The sequence below is a fragment of the Anguilla anguilla genome, chromosome 15 (assembly GCF_013347855.1).
Source record: "Anguilla anguilla isolate fAngAng1 chromosome 15, fAngAng1.pri, whole genome shotgun sequence".
NCBI classification, from domain to species: domain Eukaryota; kingdom Metazoa; phylum Chordata; class Actinopteri; order Anguilliformes; family Anguillidae; genus Anguilla; species Anguilla anguilla.
The window spans coordinates 12,266,794-12,292,402 of record NC_049215.1 but is presented as its reverse complement, the minus strand read 5'-3'; the positions used below and the strand labels follow the sequence as shown (position 1 = coordinate 12,292,402).

The following is a 25,609-nucleotide window of genomic DNA, read 5'->3' as shown; positions in this document are numbered from 1 at the left end:
TGTGTTATGTGATCAGTGATAGATCAGTGTGGATTCTATAAAAACATGGAGAAAGCTGGGATAGATCAGTGTATATGAGTGAAAGAATGGCTCAGTGCATTCAACTTTTCCCAAAATAAAGGCACAAGCAACTCTGCAGTCATAAACTGTTAGGAGGTACACAGAAAACCAGTTCTACAGCTTCAATCTGAACCTGTCACATGTTTACAGGTTTTAGGATTTATGATTTTACCCTTCTGAGTCACCCTCACCTTTCCCTCCTCTCCCACATTCACAACCAACCTGCTTTCTCAGACACAGGCCTCTCGCACACACACACACACACACACACACACACACGCAGGCGTGTCTCTCTCTCTTTCTATGGTTATGGTTTCTGTCAGTGGCAGTTTTTGTCTGTCTGCACAGTGCCATTAAAGCTGAGTGATTCCTCAGGGGGTGGAAAGGGAGAGTGAAAACAGCTGCAACAACACAATCTCTGGGGACTGAGTTTGTACCTGTGGGTCACAGCCCCTCCCTCTGCTGTCAGTAACTCACTCTGTACCACCCCCGCTGAAGAGACGTGCGTTTACCGGAGGAGATGGTTAGCGTGAGGCTAATGGCTCATTTAGGCATGTCTGCTTAATTAGCAGCTAATTACACTGCTGTCCATCACACCAGACACATTCCACTGCCCCCTTGACAGAAATATTATCTTGCCCAGATCTGTGCATGCAGAGCTTTGAGGTATGGTCTATGGCTGCTTTGCTGCATTTTCTGATTGGTTGACTTGTGTCAGCTCCTTCCTGACTGGCTCCTGTTAGTCCCTCCTACACAGCTCTGCTGATTAAGTACAGCGCTGCTTCCTTGTTTGTATGTTTCATTCTCATATCCCGTCAGGTGTTCATTCCTGCTGCTTATTCCACACTCACTCCAAGAGCAGAACACGCAGTCTTGGTTCTTTGAGTCTTGGAGCAGTTGCCACCAGCTTTGCGATTTCCAGTTGTAGACCCCTAGATCACAGAACTGCAATATAACTGGAAGAGCTGACCCTTGTCCCGCAGATCAGTATTAAAGACGGAAATAAATGAATTTATAAATGAATAAATGTTAAAATATTAAATATGTTTCATTCAACAAATTGCATTTCTTGAAGTTCAAACTAGTTCTAATATTTTCAGCATGAGCTTACAAATGCTCTGTTATGAATCAAAATCAGTTAAGTTTACAAATGCTCTATTATGAATTGAACTCATTTTTATTCACAGTACGATTTATTAGTTTTATCAGAACGGTTTCATTTTTTATTTCAAGGCACCCCTGGGGGGGGGAAATGTTGGTCTAGAGGTTTTAGTCTAATCTTAGTCAGTCACTCACCCTCTGTTTTTCCTCTTTCTGTGGTGCATTATTGTAAGATTATATCAGTCAGAGATAGTAATTCTACAGCACCAATTTGGACAAAGAATTGTGGAGCTCTACTTAACCCTGTTTTAAGTAGATGGTCATTAGTAATTCATGCGCAGTTGCACTGATACAGTGAAACATCTATCTTTCCCATTTCACTAAAGAGCCTTTTCATCATTAACTGAATAAGGAAGGCTGGCATTACAGAATTATAAAAATGTTGTTGAATAATTCAATAAAAGGTTAAGAAGCTCAAAGACTAATGCCTGGGTGTGATGCAGTCCTGTACAGCCCCTGACCTCACTAATGAACAGTCTAGAGTGCTACCCTAGGCACGCACACACACATTGCTGAGCTATCAGTAAGCCATACACACACACACACACACATTGCTGAGCTATCAGTAAGCCATACACACACATACACACACTCACACAAATACATGGACATGCAAACACACTCACATGCACTGCTGAGATGTGAGCATACCCAGGCACGACTCCAGCCATTCTGCCAGCCGAGGTGAGCTTGCACCTCGGGGGGGGGGGGGGGGGGGGTGGGTCATTGACCACAAACTACACCACAAGGGCTTCATTCATGATCACATTTCATTGAAAACTGCGTGTAAGAACGTTTCCAAGAACATTTCAGCATTCATCATTTTTTTGTATTTGATATTTCTTATTTGTATTTGTTCATGGCTGTTTCCTTATGCACTCACATGAACAGGATCCCGCATAAAACAGAAACAGCTTTCATACAAACAGCTAGCTTTCATACACCTGGGATATGCACAAAAACAAAGGTCTGCACATGTCATGAATCTCATTATTATTTTTTGGTAGGAACATTTTTAAGAACAAAAGGAAGAATAATTTAAGAAATGTTTTGGGAATGAGGCCCAACGTGTGGATCTCAATTTTTTTTATCCCACTTCCTTTGCTGCGCTCCTAGACAGATGCAGGTCATTTAGGGCACCTATGCCCAGAACCAACTCTTCTCATTGACCACAAACTACACCACAAGGGCTTCATTCATGATCACATTTCATTGAAAACTGCGTGTAAGAACGTTTCCAAGAACATTTCAGCATTCATCATTTTTTTGTATTTGATATTTCTTATTTGTATTTGTTCATGGCTGTTTCCTTATGCACTCACATGAACAGGATCCCGCATAAAACAGAAACAGCTTTCATACAAACAGCTAGCTTTCATACACCTGGGATATGCACAAAAACAAAGGTCTGCACATGTCATGAATCTCATTATTATTTTTTGGTAGGAACATTTTTAAGAACAAAAGGAAGAATAATTTAAGAAATGTTTTGGGAATGAGGCCCAACGTGTGGATCTCAATTTTTTTTATCCCACTTCCTTTGCTGCGCTCCTAGACAGATGCAGGTCATTTAGGGCACCTATGCCCAGAACCAACTCTTCTCATACACTCACACATGAACACACACGCGCGCGCACACAAACATGCACACAAACACATACACACACACATTCACACATGCACACACACACACTACTGAGCTCTCAGTAAACAGGAGGAACGCACATATCAACCTGGAGCTTTATTCAAATGGAAAGCAGTTACACTCACCTCACCTCCTCTCTCCTCTCAACTGGGGAAATATTGTTGGCTTTGTTTTTAGATTTTTAAATTTATAATATCTGACATTTTGATGTAACATCAAACTATTTCTTGACCAAAAAAACTTACAGTAACTACTATATATTTACACATTGTAATTATCTTATTAGCCATTTCTCACTTCATAGGATATTGATTATTATTTATCTGCTGCAGCATGGTTGCCCAGGGGTTACAGAAGAATAGTGTTATATCATCTTATTTAAATAACAGTTCCCATAGATATTCTGGCAGTTTTCCTTTTTCCACAGGTTGATTACAACATAAGGCAGTCCTTATATTAAAGAACAGGAACTCCAAATTATCCAGTGTTACAACAATTCACTTTTCAAAAGGTTTTTTGGTATTTTTGTTAACATGGATCCAAATGGTCCCAGTTAGCAGGGAGTTAATGAAAGTCAAATAACAGTAAAATAACACATTAATGAGGATTGAATTCCAGTAAAGGAGCACATAATTAGGAGGCCTAAAACAGGAGGAAAGGGTCTTATTAATGAGAGCTGAGTTAGAAAAGGCATTATGGTCTGAAGGGGCAGCTTGGCAGTGCGTTCATTCAGGACCCTGCTGGCACTGACAGTAAAGACCACCAGACCAGCTCAGTGTGTACATCATCAAATTCATGAGCTGGAAGTCTCTCATTTAAGAGCAGTGAGATACCTCTCGGTTGTACTATCAACTCTTGAAGTAATTCAGAGCTTTAAATGTCCATTTATGTTATTTTGTCATTTGGAAAAAATTGAAGTTGCAGACGATATATTTACGTACAAAATGTACAAAACTCTATAAAAGCATTCAGGATAGCTTTCTCCTCTGGGTTTACCTTGCTTCTTCCCTGAACAAAATCCAGCATGAGGTACTCTGGTGAGGTCATTAAGATTGGCTCCCAGAATTCATAGTTCATAAATTAATCATCGTCGTCGTCGTCATCATCATCATCGTCATCATCATCGTCATCGTCATCATCATCATCGTCATCGTCATCGTCGTCATCATCATCATCATCATCATCATCATCATCGTCATCATCATCATCATCATCGTCATCATCGTCATCATCATCGTCGTCATCGTCATCATCATCATCTTCAGTGTTGACCTTCCCAGACAACACATCCTCAATCCAGTCCTCCAGCTCTTCTGCAGAGGGCAGGTCTTCATCGTCTGCCATATCCAACCAGATGCTGTCCGCCTATCAAAGAAGAATTGCAGTGGGGTCAAGGGTCACAGTCACTTCCTGGTGACATCACTTAATTTATAATAATCCCACAGCCTTATTAATTAATATCCAGTAAGGGTCAGATCTCAGCCATTTACTAAAGTATCGTCTGATGCTCAAGAATAAATCAGTTCTTTGCAGAATCTTGAGTGTTTTTGACTTACATCGGTCACATTCACCACACCGATTTGAGGCTTGAACAGGTCCACCTTGAAGGTCTTCTCCCAGTACGTGATCAGCTGAACAGCAGAGACAAACACACAAAACTTTCAATAACACAGAAGTGCAGAACAGATGACTCTAAACATGATAAATATTGGTGTGTTTTTATAGCACATGCTGGTGTGTTTTAGTATGTTTTAGCTCTCTATGTGTCCTTCACCAGGGGAAAGTCATCCGGGTCGATCCACACGATGCTCAACTCCGTGTTGTGGGTGTTGTCTCGAGCCACTTCTTTCAGGATCTCCAGGAACTCAAAACCATCTGGAAACAAAATGAATGATTTTTTTAGATATTAGACAGTCTCCGCATAAACGTGCCATTTTGACAAGGAAAAGATACAGTATGAAGAATAAGAGAGTGTGTGAATGTCTCACCAGGATCTTCTTCCTCAGCAAAAGCAACAATGTGGATTCCGTCCATGTCATCTTCCTGAAAATGGATGTTGAGGGGAATTTAATGCATGTGCCAGCTGGAGCAGAACATGTGAATCTCCTTACCACTTCTACTGACATTTCTACAGATTTCAATCCATCAAAGTATCTATTGCTCTTAACGAAACACACATAATAACCCTCTGTAGCCTCTACAGAAGGACAGGGTCTGAAGAAAAAATATGAATGCAATAGTTATTAAAAAAACATATGAATTACTCTAGGTAAAATGCAATCATCAGGCACAAACACACACATACACTGAAAAGAATCTCCCAGGAAGAGGCTGCTCACCCAGGTCTCAAACATGTCTTCAGCACGCAGCTTTCTTAGTGTTGGCCTGTAAAAAAACAACACAGCTTCACTGATAATATAGTAAGATTTGTGGTAAGAAAACTTTCAGAGCAGGAAAGAAATGTTTCTGTTTGTGATAAAAAGATTATTTAGATATCCAGTTGCTACCCGTAATGTTCTGTCTTTGGGTCTTTGGGCCATTATGTGGCATATGAGTGTATCAGGTATGCCACTGAGACGGAAAGCAGGGACTAGGTGCATCTTCGGGACTATGGCCAGGTGTCTGGGCTCAAGTACTTCAGAGCACAATATTATTATATGAGTTAAACATACACAGCATACATTTTTTATGTACAATTTATTTATACAGCTAGATTTTTCACTGAAACAGTTTAAGTACATTCTACAAGGGAATCTTAGTGCCAACCTGAGATTTGGACCAGAACCCTGATTTGCAAGCACAGGTTCTTCACCGCAGAGCCACGTTATTTGATTTGTACAGATTCAAGGTGTCTGAACTCTACCGTTTGTGCTTGTTAACAAAGTCGACGATCTCCTTCTCAGAGTGGGGCTTGCCAGGAAGAGTCACGGGCTCATCCATGAAGGGCTCGTAGAAGTCGACCTCGTTCATCTTCAGCGTCAGCTGCTTGGCCACCTGCAGCAGTTAACACAGCCTCATCTCTGTGACCAGAGGCCAGGACTTGGGGGAAGGCACTCGTGAATCACTAACTCAGCAGGGGATCCCCCCGATGTGTGGCTGGGGGCATGACAAGGGATCTTTCATTGGGAAATGAAGCTGTATGCTTCATAGAGAAGACCACTTCACATTGGCATTCACATCTGTCAAATAAACTACAGCGTTAGTCACATGTTCAACACATGTCTGCCTGCTTCTTTATGATGCAGGCTAATGTGAGTTGCAATAAATTCAGTCGCACAATAAATGGGTTGTGGACTCATAACTCTGGGAATTCCGCTCTAGGAAAGGCCATCTGTCATTTGGATAAAATTAGGTGAATTATTTATACAACCTTGTCGAGGAAAAGACGCAGAAAACTCAAACTCAACATATGTCTTTAGGTTTGACTAACAAACAATTATAGTGTCATATTTCTCACAAATTCCATTTGGCTAGTTCATTTTGGTGATAGTTGAACTCCACATTCTGTGTTTGTGAAGAAAAAAGAGAACAATAGTATTTGTGAGAAAGACAATTGTTGAATCCAGTTTATTGTGCCATGAATAATCATTTTTGTTTTGTATCAGTGGATATTTTTATTTGTGTTATGAAGACAGTTGTGTTGCTTAGAGAGTTGTGTAGATAGGAGGGCCAGCGTGTCTGCAGTTTTTTGTGTGTTTCAGCAGCAGTAATTAATTTAAGAATCCACACACCTGGTGCTCACGGCCTTAGTTGGCAGTTGATTTGTGTCAATGATAATCACTGATAGTTTAGTTGTGTATGTGATAATCACTGATAGTTTAGTTGTGTATGTGATAATCACTGATAGTTTAGTTGTGTATGTGATAATCACTGATAATTTAGTTGTGTAGATGGTTATCTTGGTACTCACTGTTTTATCAAAGGTGGCAAAAAACTTGATGAAAGGCTGGAAGTGTTCAGCAGCTTCCTGAAAGGCACTGAAGTCTGAGAGAGAAGAACAAGGATGATGAGAGGAGAGAGAGTGAGGGAAAGAAAAGAGAGAGAGAAAAGTGGGAATGAAGGATGAAGAAGAGAAAAGATGAGGAGAAAAGAGTATACACAAGGAAAAAGAGAAATTGGTGAAAGAAAAGAGGAGCAAGAGGGTATGGAGATGGAAACAAGGGGATTTGGGAGGAAAGAAAAGAGAAAGGGGTTTTGTTTTTATTTATTTATCACAGCTATCCTGCCAAACTGTCTGAGTAAGAGTCTGGACACAATGCAAACCAATAAAATTTTGTGTTAAGGATAATGATCCCACTGGCACCAACTGCAAAACCCAGCTTCACTCCTGTGTATCTACATGCTCATATGGCCTTTGGGTGTTCAGCATGGGCTGTAAGGAAAGCAGGAGGTGTGGTGGGTCCAAGAGAAGATACACCTCCCTTATGTATCTCTCTTTTATGAAGAGCACAGCAATTGCTGTTGTATACCTGGCTGCAGAACAAAGCTATTTTAGGGGTGAATAGTTACAGGGCCTCTTGCCTTGGCAGGTCTATTAACTCTCTGTGTTTTCACTGCTTGCTGCCGTTAGCTTCTGTGCAGTCACTGCTGTGATAAGTGATGTCATTCTTTTAGGGGGAGGTCATTATAGGATGGTCGCATTACATGCAGCCGGTTGCTCACGCTCTGAGTCCTCGTTTTTAAAGTATCCAATGAGCCTGATGTCCTCGTCCATGCGATCAAACGCACGCAGCTCCAGGGCATTACTGATGAGCTCCACGGGGTCATCCAGCAGCTAGGGGGCAGCACAGCACTGTTACTCTCACATGTAAAATACTACGGATGACACACTCTGCAGTGCATGCTTAAACTGTGTCTAAACTGTGAAGCTGAGGGCTTGTTTATTTAAATCAGTCATTAATACTGTACTGTACCTGCACCTAAAAGGTTAACTGGGGAAACATTAGCTGGGCTGTCAGGAAAATAGAGAGATGGACGGCAATTTTGTGAACCCTGTCCAATACTCACATCCAAGAGGAACTCCACAAGGGTGTCTGCAGAGAGCTGTCCATCGAACTCAATCACCCGGTCATTTTTAAAGACGTACACACTGCCTTCCTCATTCAAACCTGAGAACTCAAGTAGACTCATTTCAGCATTAAAAATCTACACTTGATTAATTTAAGCCAGAAGTACTGTAGAGCATAAGACCTAACTGCTTTAAAATTACGTTGAGTCAATAAGAATGTGGAAATACATATATTCTATGTGAAAAATATGAGTGATTGGTATTTATTGGTGATTCTGTTTATAAACAATATTGCATATATATTTTGGCATATATTTGGGTTGCATTTACTGTACATATAAGAAAATGTGGTGGTCTCTACAACTTTACTTCCTGTGCTCACCCAATTTCTTAGCGACTTTGGAGTCTTTGTGTGAGTCGACCATCCCAAACCCAATGTCCTTATCCTCCAGCACTTGGGCAGCCAGCTGAGGATAAAAAACCACAACAACAGCATTGAGTTTCAATCTAACATGTTACAAAGCAAAACAAGTTTTCATCAAGTTCTAGCTTTTAGAAGCCCCAAGAAGAAAATCCATACAACTGTTCAGGATTAATCAACTAGTATAAAGGCACTGTGAATTATACCCATTGAATTGACTGAGAGTACAATTATGTGAAGGCAGTTGTTTAATTGTTTTAGTGTCTCTGTCTCTTTAAATAGACCCATGAGGCATTTCCCACAGTGATATCAATAAAGGCAACAGCCTGTCTCTCAGGCACTGACAAACAATGTGTAACACAAGCCCTAGGACTAAGAATAAAGGGGGCACCACCCACATGGCAGACAAAAAAAATTAAGGAGCTAATTTTTCAACCTGGGTGTGTCCCCTTTTTCAATTGAACTGCATAATAATTTGTTATTAATGAGTGCAGTTTGGGGGTGCAGGAGGTTCAGTCAATTTTGACTGGGGTGGGAGAGAATTTGTGCGTGCAGAACTGAATAAATGCTTTTGCTGTTTTGCCTGCTTAGTAATGCTGCGGATGTCTCTTGCCCTGGCAGGAACTAACGGCTACCAGGCCTGAGTGAACTGCAGTGCATGTGGTCTGGTGTGGCAAAGCTGCTGTAAGTTGATAGGGTCGAGGAATTACAGCAGCTGAACACTTCAATAAATAGCCAAGGAAAAGTCCAATTGTTCTCAGTAGCTACTATTAACATTTCAAATATAAAGAGATGGTTGAAGTTCATTCCTTCCAACTGCCTGTCAGTATGGCAAGATTTATGCGCATTTTCAATTTTTGTGGGTATTTCACAGTCCCTAAACTTAAAAAAACATAATAGTGGTCATAACAAGAAACTTCATTAATAACAGTGCCATTCACTTAAAAATAATCAAAATGCCAACTTAGAGAGGGGCCAAGAGTAGGCCTAGAGCTGTGCGGAACACCTTTAAAATGGGACAGGGTCACATTTCCAACTGTTTTCCTGTGTCTGTGCTGGACTATATTTGTTAATGCCTCTCCCTTTGGGATGCAGTAAGTATCTGACTTAATCCATCACTGGCCCTCAACAAAATTAAGGGTTCTTAATGTCAGTTCAACACCAAGGCTATTTAGAGTGGTCAGAATGAGATGACTGGCCAAAACAACAATCATTCATACACATAAAAATCTATCAAACCACCTTTATTTTCCTTACAGAAAAGGAATTTTAACTGTTCAGAAAATGTTTATGAATGTCCACTTAGCTAGATGAAGCAACTTGTCACATGGAAATGGTTCTTGATATAGCCCATTCCAAAGAATGTCACCAGTCTGCAAATCTGTGTAGGATTATCATATTAATTTAGTGAATTAACTGAAAAATTGCAGTAACTATATTTGATTGCAGGTAAATTAGATGTGGGTGCAATAGACTTTAACAAGGATTTATCTGTGGTAGAGTTAACCATAAATCGACAAGTGGTCATTCAAACATGAACCTCAGCGCTGAGGAAATGCAGATAGAGTTGCCAGTTGCAGTGAAAATATTTTTTTAATTGTTTCATATATCAAAATACAGCAGTAGCTAACTTTCACGACTTGCTTTTATTATTCTGATATGCCATGACCATTTGTGTATCTTGGCTAATCAGAGGACACAAATACCATAGACATGTCATACTGCAATGTTAGAGCAGAAGTTCCCTAAAATAACTGCATATTTTATAGATTCTCAAGCGGGTAGATTGTTAGACATCTTGTTATATAAATTCTATACATTTCTCGATGAGCTCAGCTGTAAGACATCTATATCAAAGACACAGAGCTTTGGTTGAACGACCTCGTTCTGGTTGTAAGCTCAGTGTTTCTGTGTGTTGAACATTGTTTTGCTGTTTCGGATTTCAGGAGTTTCTACCAACGTGCACTTTCATTTCATATCAAAAAGAAAAGAAAAAAACCTAGAATCTATGACGTGTCTTGCACAGTGAAATTTCCTCTGAGCTCAAAAGACTAATAATTGATAATGGATTCATTATTCTGAGCAATTGTACAAAATTAGGGTTCCTCTTTATCTGCCTGTCTGAAATTTGACTATAGAGGCACTTGGGTTAGATGATGAAGCTCATTACAGATAGTGGGAATGACAGAACAGGAAACCCAATAAATCTACCTGAACTTCCTCCTCCCAGGAGCTGTCTGAGCACAGTCTGCTCCTAATGAAGGCCTGTATCCAAGGGGATAACCTGCCTACGCTATTCACCAATAAGGGAAAGCAATAATGCATTCAGATCTATTCCTCAATAACCCAGATGTGCTGCCCATATTTATGACTCCAAGCGCAGTTGGCATGACTGAACACATGAATGCATGAATATAAATAACCTGAGCCAGAGTCCAGCAGAAAAAGCAGCTAAACTCAGAGTCTGACCTTGGGAGCTACCAGTTCTGTTAGTCATGGTTGAAAGTCATAGATATATTTATGCTCAGGGGAAGATGGTTATCTTGAAACCCAGTAACATGTAGAAGCAGAGAGCAGACTGAACATGTTTTGTTTTGGTAAATTTTGCTATTATCACTGTGCATTAAACAACATGACATTCAGGTGTAAGGTTACAGGTCTACTGCTGTGTGGCCGCGCTGTCTTTGATGGATAAATGTTACATTGCAGTAATTTTGTGAGGTTTCTGTCTGTAGGCTTCTCCAACCTCTCCAAACAATGCCAACCAATGCACCTATATCCACATACATCCTTCATCTACCTCCACTAATGAACCACCTGGTCTACTGACCCCTTCATCCTGCAGCTATACCTACCCAAACCCACCCATCCTCCACCCTTACCTCCAGCACCAGCTCAATCATCTGGTACTGCTTCTGCAGCTCCTTGCTGTTGCCCAGGGGCTCGTGGTAAAGCAGACAGAGCATGTCATACTTCTTCAGGGCCTTCCTGTAGTTCTTGTCATTGATGTTGATAACCCGGTCCTTCCCATCAAAGGTGGGGAACTGCAGGCCCTCCTCGGCCACACAGAGGGAGGCCAGATACAGGCAGAGCAGGGCAGACAGCCACAGGGCCTTCATGTTCTCCTTCAGAACCAGCGGCCTGGGAAGAGAGAGGGAGATGCCAGGGGCTGGAGAGGTAACGCTGGACTGGGCCTTTGAGGACAGGGAGCCTGCAGGAGGGGTGCTGATGACCTGTCAGCAGGAAAATGGACACCGAGGGGTGGAAAAAAGGGTTTAAAAATAAACAGCAGCACCTTCAACCATGAATGATTCTTCCCAGCCTTTTCCTCTCCGGTATTTTCCAGTTATCCTGTCTCCTGCAGAAAAGCAAAGGAGTCTGTTTTCTGCCTATCTGTCTCTCTCTTCTCTCTCTCCTTCCGTCCCTCTCTCCCCGAGACAAAGAGGAGACAAAGGGGTGGACTGGGATCGGGATGTGGGAGCTATGGTGGGATACCTTACATAGTGCTGCCCCCCTCCCCTGCCATTTCACAACCATTTTTAGGAAGCCAGTTGTTTCTGAGCTAAAAATAACCCCCTGAACTAGAGAAGAAGAGGACAGATAGGAGCGCCATTGGGGGTCTTGCTCTGAACCAAAAATGAGGATCGTTCTCTGAGGGAGTTTTCACAGGACTGTCACAGGTCTCAGGACAAAAGTCAAATTGGGGCCTTGATTTGTCCGCTGTCCTTGCAGGTGCTTCTGACTTTGGGTTTTGTGAACTGGTCTATGGTCCCAACCTTTATGGAAGTTTAAAGACCAGTGGGGGAACTTAACGGACACTTTACACGTTAGGCTACTATTATTGCACATTACTGTCAATGTTATTCCATAAGGCCAGGTTTGGTGTGTACTGTACAAAAGACTGCACTGCCAGCGAGCGCTAAAGTGTTGCAGAACACATTGTACATGACTCCACTGTGTAACCAGAGCTGCAGGAGAAATAGACAGTTAAGTACTGTCCACAGAAATGTCAGCTTGGACAGAGAGCTCTGTGGGGTGGCCACGCCCACACTCACTGCTAATGGATAACATTTGTACAACCACACACTGCTAACAACTAACAGTTCAACACCCACACTCTCAGCTTACGTTCTACACATATGCTCTCTGCTAGCTGACAGTTGACATTAACATTTAACAGTTTTACACATTATTTCACTGGTGCTAGGTTTATGAACAAAATTACAGCTCTCAGATCAGAGCATGAAACTCACTTCGGGTGTACTCTACACCAGCTGATCTGTGTCCCAAAATGTGAACAGTAGGAATAGACTGTGGGCCGATATGGCATAGGACACTGTGTATCACCCGTCTCTCTCTCTCTCTCTCTCTCTCACAGTTAATCAGCAAAAATGCTCTATCATTTGATAGAACATTCCAGTACTCAAAGCTTGCAGCACAAATATTTATGATGTTATTTTGTGGAGCAAAGAGCCCAGGGCTCAGTGTGTAACTCTGAGAGAATGCTCATTCAGAAGGGCAGAGCCTGGAAATAGACATCCCATCAGAAGATGGGCTGGTAATTAGGGCTTTAATTAGCATGTGAAAGTAAAGCAGCAGCAGAACCTGTGACACCCCATATGGGATGACCCTGAAACCCCTGTCCATGACCTTTGCCCCTCGAGGTTTCTCACAGAGAGGATCTGATAAACACGCCAACAGCTGCAGTCTGTCTGTTGCCAAGCATTTACCGCATAGCCAGACTTTTTTTTTAATCTGTGAGATGGGCCTTTAGGTTAGAATAGCTCTCCATGGAAGGAAAGGAATTGCATTTGGCTACAGATAATGAGTGGGCTGCTCTGGTTTTCGAATTTGGAGATTACTGCGTTTCAGTGAAGGGTGATTGACTCTTATGTGGGGTAAAATGCTGCTATGACCCACCTCCCTCCCCAAATAACATTGACTGTGACCCTAACGGTCCCCTGCAGTTACAATACCACCTTACACTGGACCACTACAAGCTAGTCTTATAGTTTATGTCATCAGTGAAACTGCAGGTTCACTGTTAGAGTCAGTCTGCATGAGAAAACAGGTTCACTGTTAACTTTGGTATAGTTTCTTTCAAAGCACTGCATCATGGATTCAAGCTGTGAATGTTAATAACTATCTGATATCTGTTATATTATTGTGTCAAATTTCAGAACCCAAAGGAGAATGATTCTTCATGCTGACGCTGTCCAGTGTACGGTGAAGAATATTTGACTGTCATCTAGTGGAAAGGACATGGTCCTGCAGTCTGTGCAAGACTGTGTGCATTTCCATATGTGTTGATTCCTTAGTAATTTTTGCTGAGCTGTGCAGTATGATACTGTAAACCCCGGTTTTTTTTTAACTCAATTTGTGGCTGGGATACAATTAATATTAAAGTGGAAAGGTTAAATGCATCATAACTAGAAGCCAGATACTGCTTTTATGAATGGTTTGTGGCTGTTTGAAGCCACACAGTCAACATGGTGTCCAGTACTTCACCTTTGCTTTATAGATTCCATGGTTTTTTCCTAAAATTGTGTCAACATGCAGCTGACAGCTAATGGCCAGAGGCTGCTGGGAAATGTTGCAATGAACATTATGCTCCACTTCCAAAGCAGGAAGTTATAAATAACCACAGTTCAACACAGGAATTACATGTCAGAAACAACAGCTAAGAAAGCTAAAATTATCATACGTTTCAAAGGACACACAACCTTTCAGAGTCATGAAATGCATGGTACAGGCAACCTGTAAACAAGATTTCCACTCTTCTTTGGTGTGCACTTGCTTTTATTTTTGCAAGCTGCCTATAATCCAGTGCATATTTAGCAAAGAAAATCATTCACATCCAAAAAGCTGCTAGGTACTGCTTTATCTGTGTGACTTCACTTCACATTCATTTAGCAGATGCTCTTGTTCTCACCAGTTTTGCAGATCACAGAGAAGCACAATTAACTTCTCGGAAATAGCTTTCAAATGTAGCTCGATAGTTGGCTTTGTGCTTTGATTATAAAAACTAGAAAAGTAAGATAAACCCATGATTTAAACCACCGATTTAAATTCTTCAGTTACTTCATATGTTTACTAGTATTTGTCATGCTTTACGTAGTCACATATGGGTAAGTAAAGCACAATTGTGAAGGAGAGTGATGTCTTTGGAATCTAAATTAATCACAAGTATAAATACAGTAGCTTGATAGATAATGGATGGTATTCTTGTCTTGTGGCACCAGGCACCAGTGTTTGCACTAGCAAACTTCTGAAACTGGCAAACTGGCCCTTCGGAATTTTGTGCCAACCATCTTTAGAGGAGAGCAGAAGCAGCTTTCTGATGTCTTTGTCACAACACTACAGCTCTGGATACACAATACATCAGCATGCCTTTACCCTTGTACATGTTTATACATCAACACCCCTACATATAAACACACCTACAGCCCCTGTACCGCTGTACTCCTATAGCCTACCTGTACACAGTGATGTATCATAGTGTAATGCATGTAATGTATCATTGTGTAATCATAGCCTTCTGTTGCATTTTCAGTCAGACAGACTAAACAGGCATTTCCCTTCAGGGTGCTGTGGATGCTTTGATGCTGTAGTGAGTTTGTTCTTCTGTTTGTGTGGAGCCGTGTGCCCGGGAGGCAGGGGGAAAGGTGTTGTGAGTGCCTCGCAGCCGTGCGTAGTGTAGCGTAGCGTCGCGCACTGTAGCGTAGCCTAGCATAGCTGGGATTTCACAGACCAGTGAAGCATGACGCACTGTGCTCCGATCTGGCTGAGCTGGCCACTGGGTTACTGGCCAGCTACCAATACTCCTTCAGTCCTATAACTATATATACCTACAGCCCTATACCTCTGTAGTCCTATACGTCTTTACACCTGCTGTCCTATACCCATACACACCTACAGTCCTGTACCCTATATACCTACTGACCTATACCTCTGTACACCCATACACTTGCACCCTGTATGCCTGCACCCCTGTAAACCTATGCACCTGTACATCTGCTTTTGTACATAGTATACGGATGTAGGCATACAGGTGCTGTTGTGTGTATGTCAGGACGTCTGCTTCTGAGGCATCTATCCCCTCCTCTCCCCACTGTGTCCCTGGGAGCCCCTGGCAGGCAGATGCTCCTCTGCATATACCCACCCCCCTCTGTCTCCCAGCTGTACACCTCCATCCCACACATCACCACCCCCCCACAGCAAACGCAATCCAGCCCCCTCAGTTGCTTTCTAAAGATGGGACTTAATCCCTCTCTCTCACTCTCTCTGCCTCCTCCCATCTCTGTCCATCTCTCCATCCGACCCCTTCTCTCTCCCTCTCCCTCACTCCTTCTTTCTTGCTGTCTCCACCTCTCTCCCTCTTCATATCTCTCTTTCTCCTCCACCTCCTTCTTCAACTCTCTCTCTCTCTCTCTCTCTCTCTCTCTCCGTCTCTCTCTCAGCTCATGGAAGTGGAGCTCATGCGTGGAGCAGAAGCAGTGGTGGAAATAAACGTGCAGCTGCTGCCCCTTACTGCCCTCATTATTTCTTCCCCCTCTTTTTTTCCATCCCTCCATCCCCCCCTGTGTGAAGCCCTCCACGTGTGCTGCCCAGGGCCGTGTAATCCAGAAATGTTGGGAACAGTCATGCGTGCTGGGGGGGGGGGTTACTGGTTACCATGGGGACACGGCGAGCACACGGTGTAGCCAAACTGGCCTTCGCCTCGCCGCGCATGCACCTGGGCGTTACATGTGCACACACCTAAATGCACACCCAGGTGTGACGGGCACACTGCTGCCAGCCATGTGGATAATGCAGGGACTCAACAGGCTCCAGCTCAGAGCCTTACTGCCTGTTTGGGCCTGCATCGGGGGGAAGGACAGGTACAATAACACAGGCACATTCACATGTACATCCAGACCACGCAGCAATAAAACACTGGGGCCAAGGAAGTAAACACGCTGCTAATGAAACATTCAACATTTCTACTATTTCAACTATCTTCATCAGCACTTACTTTGTCTTGAAATGTTGATTGTGCGTGTGTGCAAATAGACACAGGTGTGTGAGTAAGTGTGTGACTTTACTTCCTTCTGTTTGTGAGGCAGAAGTTTGGTGCGGTAATCTGCCCTCTGTAGCCTGCACAGTGTTGGTGTCGTGCCCGTGTATGTGTGGCTTTGATTTGATATACCTGCATATAACTCAGTTTTTTCTTGTCATTCATATTCATGTTCATTATCATTGATAACTGAAACTGAGGAGGCACAGAGTGCTGAGCTCTCAGCTTCCGGGTTTTACATTGTGAGCATGCGTCTCCCATAATGCCTCTGTGCTGTCAGGGGAGATCTGATCATTTTTTAAAATGTTGTGACGCACAGTTCAGTGGTGCAGTTAAGCGCTGCACAACCAATGCATGTGAACCTGATAAACAAATGGCCGATGTGGTGTTGAGCAGGAAAGACAAGTTTGGGATGTTAATGTGATGAGCTTGTCCAAGAGGACTGCAGCACAGTAGCATGCCCATACGTAGCCTCACGCTTGTTATTGGATAAAAAGATACATCTATTTGTTTATTTTCTTTGAAAATCATTTTAAATCCCACTCTCCACCCACAATGAAAATTTTTTTTTTTAAAGAATTGAGGGGGAGACTGCTTTGGAGATATGACATTGATGATAGATTATAGTCTGAGTAATTCCAAACTGTATTTTCCTTCTGACTGCACTTCAGTAGAAGAATAGATGTGCCTACATGTATTCATCTTGTGTGTGTGTCAGACATCATTGGTGTATGCAAGTCAGTATTAAAATGGGTGGAGGTGCGTTTGTCGGTGTGCAGGTCTCTGCATCTCTATTAGTGTTTGTGTCTCTAGCTGTGTATGGCTGTGTGTGTGTGTGTGTGTGTGTGTGTGTGTGTGTGTGTGTGTGCTTGTGTGTGTGTGTGTGTGTGTGTGCATGCGTGTGTGTGTGTGTGTGTGTGTGTGCTTGTGTGTGTGTGTGTGTGTGTGTGTGTGTGTGTGTGCATGCGTGTGTGTGTGTGTGTGTGAGTGATTGAGCCCTGGGCAGGTCAGCTGCTGGGTGGTATACAGACACCCCACTCCCCCCTCCTCTGTAAACAAGATGTGACACAACAGCTGTGGCCCTCAACATATTCCCACTGGACCAACACACCGATAGCACAGCTCAGAGGACAAACAGGGAATTACAGCCCCACTGGTGGTACACAGCCAACAGGACATCCAGGGAACTACAGCCTCAGTGGAGGGACACAGCGAGAGCACAGCCAACAGGACATCCAGGGAACTACAGCCTCAATGGAGGGACATAGCAAGAGCACAGCCTAGGGGACAACCAGGGAACTAGAGCACTGGACTGTACACTTAGATTTGCGTCAAAGCACTGGAGTTCAATAAGCACAATCAAAAGCTTTAATATAGCTCTGTGTTCACTTCGACAGCCACCACTGGTTTGTTTCCCAGTTGCATTTATACATAGATAGCGATCATGCTAACATTTATACTGATCATTATAGCATTTATACAGATCATTATAGGGTTCATACAGACCAGGGTGCAAGATGAGTTTGGAGCTGATCTAATGCAGCGTGGAGTCCCTGTCTGTAGATTTCATCAGAATATTTAACCTCAGGAAAGGCCGCAGCCACAAATGAGGCTGGTCAGAGGAAGAATCAGCATACCTACAGACACGCTGATCAGGAGAGTAAGAGATTTCAGTGCGCTGGCAGTGAGCTGATCAGATTTTAATCTGTGGTTGAGAGGGATTATGGGTAACACATGTGAAAATCAGACTGATTTACCTCCATGCACTCAGGCAATCAGAAGCAGCAGAATCCCTTGTTGCTTATAAAAGACAGAATAACAGATTACTGCCATGTATGCCAAATTAATCAGGGTGAAAACAAACATTCTTTTTGCTGGTATGTCCAGCTGATCAGTGTGAATGGAATGTGTTATATCCTGTTTAGCCCCGGTGCATCAGAGCAGATCAGGCGGAATAAGGCACATCGTAGGCCCTGGGTATGGGGTTGGACTGGACGTAAGGGTGGATGGTGGTCTCGTTCTTGATCTGGGCGGTCCAGTCCTCCTCGATGTACTTGTGATACGGGTCATCGGAGTGCTCCCTGCGTTTGGACTTGACGGTGCTGACCAGGATGGCCACGATGATGAAGGCGAACATGCCGATCATCACCACCAGGTACCAGACCACGTCCTGGAAGTTCTCCTGGGCCATCCGCTCGCTCAGGGCTCGATCCGCCTGCGTCACGTTGTGCCGCCAGCGATCCAGGTAATCGCCCAGCGAGCGGGTCAGAGCGTCCTCCAGCTGCTGCGTCAGGTTCCGCGCCTGCAGAGCCATCCTCGCCCCAGCCTGAGTCGCGCTGGGCTGGACCGGGAGGGGTCGGGCCAGAGACCGAGCTCGCTGGAGAAAGACAGGTGAGATCTGCAGTGAGAGGCAGATGTGAGAGGGTGGAGTTTCAGACTGAATTTACAAATAAAAGCAGTTTTCTTATACAGTAAAGTACAGTTGGGATTTAAAATACCTGTACTTCTGCAATTTGCCCCAGTTACTGACTCCACACCAGGTAAATGAAATAACAAGGTCTGCCTTTCATCAAGAAACTGGCTGACTGCTGAAACAAGAAGTGATTGTGTTTTCTATCAAATAAACATCTCTTTAAGCAAACAGACCAGAAACCCATTAATCTTCAGAGGACAAATATGAATTGAAATGGCATCTTTATTATTTTGCACTTTAATATGTTTTTTTTCCCCAACTGCCGACTCGTTCTGGGTACTTCTCTTTCACTAAGTGTTTACTGTACAGTGCATATTTAACAAGCACACTGGTTTTAAAATAAAAAACAGCAGCTGATGTATGTTGTGGAGATTATTTCATAGCAGATGTCAGTCATTTGTCACTGTGCATTCATGGTTAGACATTATTTATCATTTCACTGTTGTTCTAGAATGAAAGGTTATCATGCTCTGTTATCTGTGAATAAGTCATTGTGATTGATTGAGGTTTACACTGCAGTTCCTTGCTTAATATGTCCCACCAGAATTTACACAAAATGAAAGCTACAGATTTCTTGCACAGAACTTTAAATACAAAATTTAATGTGGTGATGAGTGTGCGGTATCCTTTTTATATTTATAGTACTTCATGTTGATAGTAAGTTCAGGAAATACTATTTAAAAAAAACCTCTATGGAAGGAAATGAGGTACAAAAAGAATTTTATTTCAGAATACGTTGAATTTAATCAAAATCTTAAAAAAGCAGGCTCACAAAAAATCTGTTGTATTGAATTCAGATGTATTGAATTCACAGATAAAAATTCAAACTTATTAATTTCACAGTAAAAAAAACATATCAGTTAAATTCACCATGTCCAATTAAAATCTTTTTGCTTATTTTCTTCTATATTCCTCCTTTTCCTACTCCACTTGATTTCCTTTCCATCTGATTTTAACCCTTCTAGTTCCACATATAGGCCAGACCACTGCTCTTTTCTACTACTCAAATGCAGATTCATCTATTCATGTTTACAGTTTAAAAACACAAATATTTTAAATAAGATCACTGATTTACAGGCTGGGCTACTCTAGCTCAGTGTGTGACTGTACCAGAGCCATATGCATATTCGCTTGTAGGTGGTTCACTTGAGGTTAAACTTACGGTCTGAAGCGGGGGACGATGCCGGCCTGGTTTGGCTGAAGAATGCTGAGCCTTAGAGACGAGGAGTTAACCTGAGTGGGGAGGAGAACCTGGTACCTCCTGCCACATAGTTACTCTGAAACAGTTTGCCGGGAACTGCGTGTGCAGTGATGAAATTGTATGGAGGCTGACCCCTCTCCTCCTATCAGCTCCCTCTGCTCCAGGAAAACATTTTCTCAAGGTCGATTACCAAGGTTGTCCATGCCTCATTGCCTCTACAGCGCAGTGTATCTTTACCTCAGTGGCAGCCACGCCCACAACTAAAAATGTGGACATAGTTTTGGTGGCATCGGGTTCTTTTGTCACTTCACAGGGCTGGATATTGTTAGTACTGAAGCAAACCAGGGTAGACCTTTGTTGGCACTGAAATCAAGCAGGGCTGGGCTTGGTGAGTACTGAAGCTAAGCAAGAACCATGGTTAGTGCTGAAGTTAAGCAGGGCTAAACTTGGTTATTGTTGAAGTTAAGCAAGGCTAGTCTGGGCTTGGTTATTACTGAAGTCAAGAAAGCTAGTTTGAGTATGGTTAGTACTGAAATTAGGCAGGTCTGGGTTTACTTAGTACTGAGCTGGAAGGCCCTCCTAGTGAAATTATGTTGGTGGTGAATATTTTGTTGGTGGGCCAATAGGTGGCACATTCAAGGGTTTGAGTAAGCCATTGCCAAAGCCAGTGACAGGGACAGTGACAGATGCACTTTCTTTGATATGAGCTCTTAAAACTAGTGTGTGTGTGTGTGTGTGTGTGTGTGTGTCTGTCTGTCGGTCTGTCTGTGTGTGCATGCCATTTACATATAAACAATGCCAAAAAAATTAGTTAAGATAAACTATATTTCTCTTTTTGTCCCCATATCTTCTTGTATTCTCTAACAGATCCTTTTGAAACCATTGGGTCATTAATTCCACTGAGTTGGTCAGAATCCAAAACTGGCTCTCTTTATCTTGCCCTTTAATCTCTCACAGTGCCAACACTCATTGGTTGTTGTAAGCGCTTAGTGTGTTATCACTTGACCTTCTTTGTTAAATAGTCAGATAAATCAAATAAACACGGCTTGAACTTGAAAATATCCTTTAAGTTTTTGAGTTTCCCATTTTGTCCACTAGGTTGCAGAAAAGATTGCAGAATATGTATATTTTTTAAATATTTCCTGCTTTACAGTATATGTAAATAATTATGTCTACTTGTTTACAAGTGGGATTTGTATTAGTGAGTTTCACAGTTTGAAACCGTGTTGCTGCAGGGAGGGAATGGTAACAGTGTGTGTGTGTGTTTTGGAGGCAGTGTAAGCTCATGGGACTAATGTCACACAGTCAGATATAGAGATAAGACCATTGCCGCCTCTCAGGCACCTCAGACTCACATGAGTCAGTGAGAACAAGGACACATGTGGGGCAGATACAGTATGTGTTATTTCACATATTTTTAAATATGTATAACAAACCTTTAAAAATCACTCTGTACGCTGCAAAGGGTGTCTACTTATTTGTTCATACATTATTTGTCAGTCACTCTGAAGTCCTGATGGACAAAGTGGAATTTATTAATCTCAATATAATTATAAAGAAGGAGTGAGAATGTACCTCAAGCATGGTACATCTGATCAAGACTTCAGCTTTCAGTTAGCGTGCCAGTCAGTCAGTGTGAGTGATTCAGCTGGAAGAGATTTTTCCAGGGACTAACAACTGCATCACTTAAACACCTTCACTGGCCATAGTATGCAAGCGGACTACATTTCCAAACACCATTGAGTTCAATAACATCTCCTTCCCCTTTTATTATACCCACAAGTAATCACTCTGATTGTGGGAGGGGAAAGCGATGCCAGGCAATCTCGTCAGAGGATAACCTTACCCTCTGGGTGAACAAATCAAGCAAGTTATAAAAAAGTACATTTAGAAGGAGCTGATATACGAGATACAGTGTGCAGGGAATAACAGGATTTTTCCCTTCAGATTCCCACAGAGGAATGAAACACATTAGAACATCACTGTCTCAAACCCCTACACCCTGCTCTGTCAAAGGCAAGCACCTCTCAGTCCCCACTTAGGGAGGGTTGGAAAGGCTGAACCCTCTCAGTGCCACAGGGCGACACACAGGTAAGAAGGAACTTCCACACACATAGAACTTCCACACATAGGTGAGTCTCCCATTTGCACTGCCAGGTTTGGTTGGGTTTTTTTCCTATGTCAAGCAGTAATTCTTTTAGACCAATGAAGTCCTTGCACTAACAATGGAAGGTTTGTTCCTCATAGGCCCACAATTACATCATTTTGTTGCCTTTAGTCAGGCCACCAAGAGACAAAAAGCATGTGGCAACCCAGCCTTCACCTGAATGGAAACATACGGTATATATCATTCACAAAGCTCTTCAGCCTTCTGCTGTTCATTATCTCCTATGTCCCCTCTCATGCCTTTACTTGTGCTGACCAAACTGGGTCTGAACCGGACCTGAATACTGAAGGAAACCTGCAAGCAAAACAAGGCTTCTGTGAGCAGTGACATTAGCAGGTCTGTCAGGGTAATCTTCTCACAGGGTAAGTAAAAACATCCCCAGGTATGCCAGTCGGTGCAGTACTTCTGATGACACATTAAGGCACTGTTCTTGTGCACAGCAGAGGTTAGAAAGCATTAAATAAATGTTAAATTTAAGAAACACTATTTTTTCTTAAACTCTAGGAACATTTAACTCAGGTGAAATTCTTACTGTCACTTTGAACTCTTGGCACTTTTTAGGGGGCACTATGCCTCCACCCAAATCCTGCTCACGGTCCAAAAAAAAAAAAGAAGATCATGTATGTAAGACAAGATTAAAAAAAGAAAAGATACCTGTGCACCAATGTGATGATCCCAAATAGTCACCTTCATGTCCACCCGCATGCCTCTCTGGGTGAGCACATACAATTGTTGTGTATTTCATAAAATTACAGGCAAAGCTATATCACAGCATGTATGTACACATTGAATTGGGAACATTTTGTATTTTTATGCATTTATATGCTACATAATTGAATGTATTGCAACTGTAATGTCACCTTGAAGAAAATGTAGTGGTAAACAATGCTAATTTGAGGGCATGTGCAGCTTTCTGGCCTGCTGAGGAATGCTGGGAAGTTTGGACCTCCTCAGAGGTGAATCATCAACCTCTCTTTCAAAGGCACCATCTCCATGGTAACAGTAGCTTTCTTCAAAGGCACAGGGCCCTCAAGCTGTGGGCTGCAAAAACAGTAAGCATCAGCACTGCCCATCATGTCATGACATACAGTATGCTTATACAGACAATCTAATTCTCTCTGTCTCTCTGTCTCTCTCTCTCTCACGCACACACACACACACACACACATGTTCACATGGAATCTCTCACTCTGGCACACAATCACACAGAAACTCTCATACACAGACACACAGAAACTCTATCTCTCTCAAACACACACACACACACACATCCATTCCACCCATGTAACTCCATTTTTCATCTCCACTCTAATATGCTGGATGATGTTGGCTTCCATCCTGGAAATGGTCTCACTTGTGTGAATGGGAAAAACAAAGGGATGTCCCTTCTGGCTGGTACATTCAGTTCAAAATCACCTTTTTTCATTTTCTTTTTTCTTTCAGTGGGAAAAGTCAAGCCAGAGAGAGAACAAATATTGGTATGGTAAATGTTACAGCTTTAATCATCCTGGTTGACGCAGTCAGGCCCACCCAACCTTGCATGCAAATGCCCCCTGTTGGCTCAAATCTACTCTACCACCTGCTGGTCCTCAGAAGACAGGTCAAGGGCAGTGTTACTCCAGGGTAATATGCCAGCAGGAGTTTCATTTATTAAAGTCCTTATCATAAATGCAGTCATTAAAATTATGAGAAAATAAGACTAATAAAAGTTTAGTATTTTTATTAGTCAGGCCCATTTAAAACTCCACAAAAATAATGTCAAATGTGCCTGAGCCCAGCTTATAAAAACAGGACAAAACAGGTGCTTCACGGCCGGGACACTGTCAAAAATGCAAAAAGAAGAATGATTACCCAGATTATTTCTATGTCTGGAACCGTCCTCCTCAGAGTCAACAGAAAAGCAGAAATGTTTCTATTCTATGATCCATATCTATCTGTTATCCTCTTGTTTTTCTAACTGAATAAAGTGAAAACGTACATAAGGAGGGAGGACTCTGCTCTCCTCTCTAAAGAAAATTGCACGTGTGTCCTGGCATAAAACTTGAAACCAAAGATGATAATGACAGGGAAAAAACTCCTTGCCGTTATCTTTCAGAAGCTGATCAGTGTGTGATGCCAGTGGTGGAGATGTTCAGTTATGAAATATTTAAACTCCAGCAAGCTTTGATGCACTATTTTAAAAGTTATCATATGTGTTTCCCTGTATTTTCACTGATTTAAAAAAAAGAAAAAAATTATATTATTGAAGAAAAATTAAGTATGAACATGTTTCTGAGAATGTGGCATTAAGAGTACAAACAATCCCTAATTAATAATATTTTTAATTAAAAACACTTAAAAGCTCCTTTTACTTCCGAAATTGTAATCAAAGTTGGACAAAAAACCAGCACACACAGAAGTTCTCCTGGATCAGGGCTGGGAGCCTCTGCTGTATGCAATCAGTTGAATGGGTTGGGAACCATTAAAAACGTATTTTTGATGACAAACATTTAACCTCTTAGGTGCTTGGTGTGCTTGTTGTAGCTCAAGATGAATCCTGAGTAAAGTATGTGGGTGTGTGTATGAGAGAGAGAGAGAGAGAGAGAGAGAGAGAGAGAGAGTTACCCCAATAACTACCGAGGCATTTGTGTGAGCAGTAATCTGGGGAAGGTTTTCTGCAGTATTCTTAACGCCCGAATACAAGCCTTCCTTACCGAACACAATGTCTTGAGTAAGAGTCAGATTGGTTTTCTTCCAAAACACCGCACAACTGACCATATTTACACCCTACACACCCTAATCAACAAACATGTATACCAAAAAAATAAAGGAAAAATCTTTGCATGCTTCATTGACTTCAAAAAAGCATTTGATTCAATCTGGCACGAGGGCCTATATTATAAAATCCTACAAAGTGGTGTAGGGGGTAAAGTGTATGACATAATTAAATCAATATATGTAAAAAACAAGTGCGGAATAAAACTCGGCAAAAAAAGAACTGATTTCTTCACGCAGGGGCGTGGGGTGAGGCAGGGCTGCAGTTTGAGTCCAACATTGTTCAATATATATATCAATGAATTAGCGGTGTTACTGGAACAATCTTCAGCTCCTGGCCTCACCCTAAACAACACAGACGTTAAATTCTTGCTCTATGCAGATGACCTGGTCCTGCTGTCACCCACTAAACAAGGATTACAGCAGAACCTGGATCTGCTAGAGCAATACTGTCAGAACTGGGCACTGACAGTAAATTTGAAAAAGACAAAGATTATGATCTTCCAAAAAAAGCCCAGATCTCAGGAAAACAGATACCTCTTTACTCTAGGAAACACCGTCCTAGAACACACACTAAGCTATGATTACCTAGGACTAAAAATCAGTGCGTCAGGGAGCTTTGGCCTAGCAGTGAATGCATTAAAAGAAAAAGCCCGCAGGGCT

At 42.3% G+C, this 25,609-nt stretch overlaps 2 protein-coding genes across 4 annotated transcripts; both read right to left on the bottom strand.

Moving 5' to 3' along the window:
- Window positions 1-2,943: 2,943 nt before the first annotated feature.
- Window positions 2,944-12,242, bottom strand: LOC118213777 (calsequestrin-2-like). The gene is made up of 11 exons (XM_035392936.1): window positions 11,178-12,242; window positions 8,257-8,341; window positions 7,874-7,974; window positions 7,529-7,640; window positions 6,777-6,850; window positions 5,730-5,860; window positions 5,206-5,251; window positions 4,855-4,909; window positions 4,641-4,741; window positions 4,423-4,497; window positions 2,944-4,231 (listed from the first exon to the last, which is right to left on the bottom strand). The coding sequence occupies exons 1-11, from the start codon at window positions 11,412-11,414 to the stop codon at window positions 3,947-3,949; spliced, it is 1,302 nt and encodes a 433-aa protein (XP_035248827.1). The 5' UTR covers window positions 11,415-12,242; the 3' UTR covers window positions 2,944-3,946.
- A 5,463-nt stretch (window positions 12,243-17,705) lies between these two features.
- LOC118214439 (potassium voltage-gated channel subfamily E member 2-like) lies at window positions 17,706-20,124 on the bottom strand. Of its 3 annotated transcripts, XR_004762614.1 has the most exons (3): window positions 19,987-20,124; window positions 18,109-18,728; window positions 17,706-17,988 (listed from the first exon to the last, which is right to left on the bottom strand). XR_004762614.1 is itself a non-coding variant. In XM_035394382.1 (2 exons), the coding sequence occupies exon 2, from the start codon at window positions 18,663-18,665 to the stop codon at window positions 18,297-18,299; it is 369 nt and encodes a 122-aa protein (XP_035250273.1). In that variant the 5' UTR covers window positions 18,666-18,749; window positions 19,987-20,124; the 3' UTR covers window positions 17,706-18,296. The 3 variants fall into 3 exon arrangements, 2 of the variants coding, with proteins under 2 accessions (XP_035250273.1, XP_035250271.1); XM_035394382.1 differs by having other exon boundaries at window positions 17,706-18,749; XM_035394380.1 differs by having other exon boundaries at window positions 17,706-18,728.
- Window positions 20,125-25,609: the final 5,485 nt, after the last annotated feature.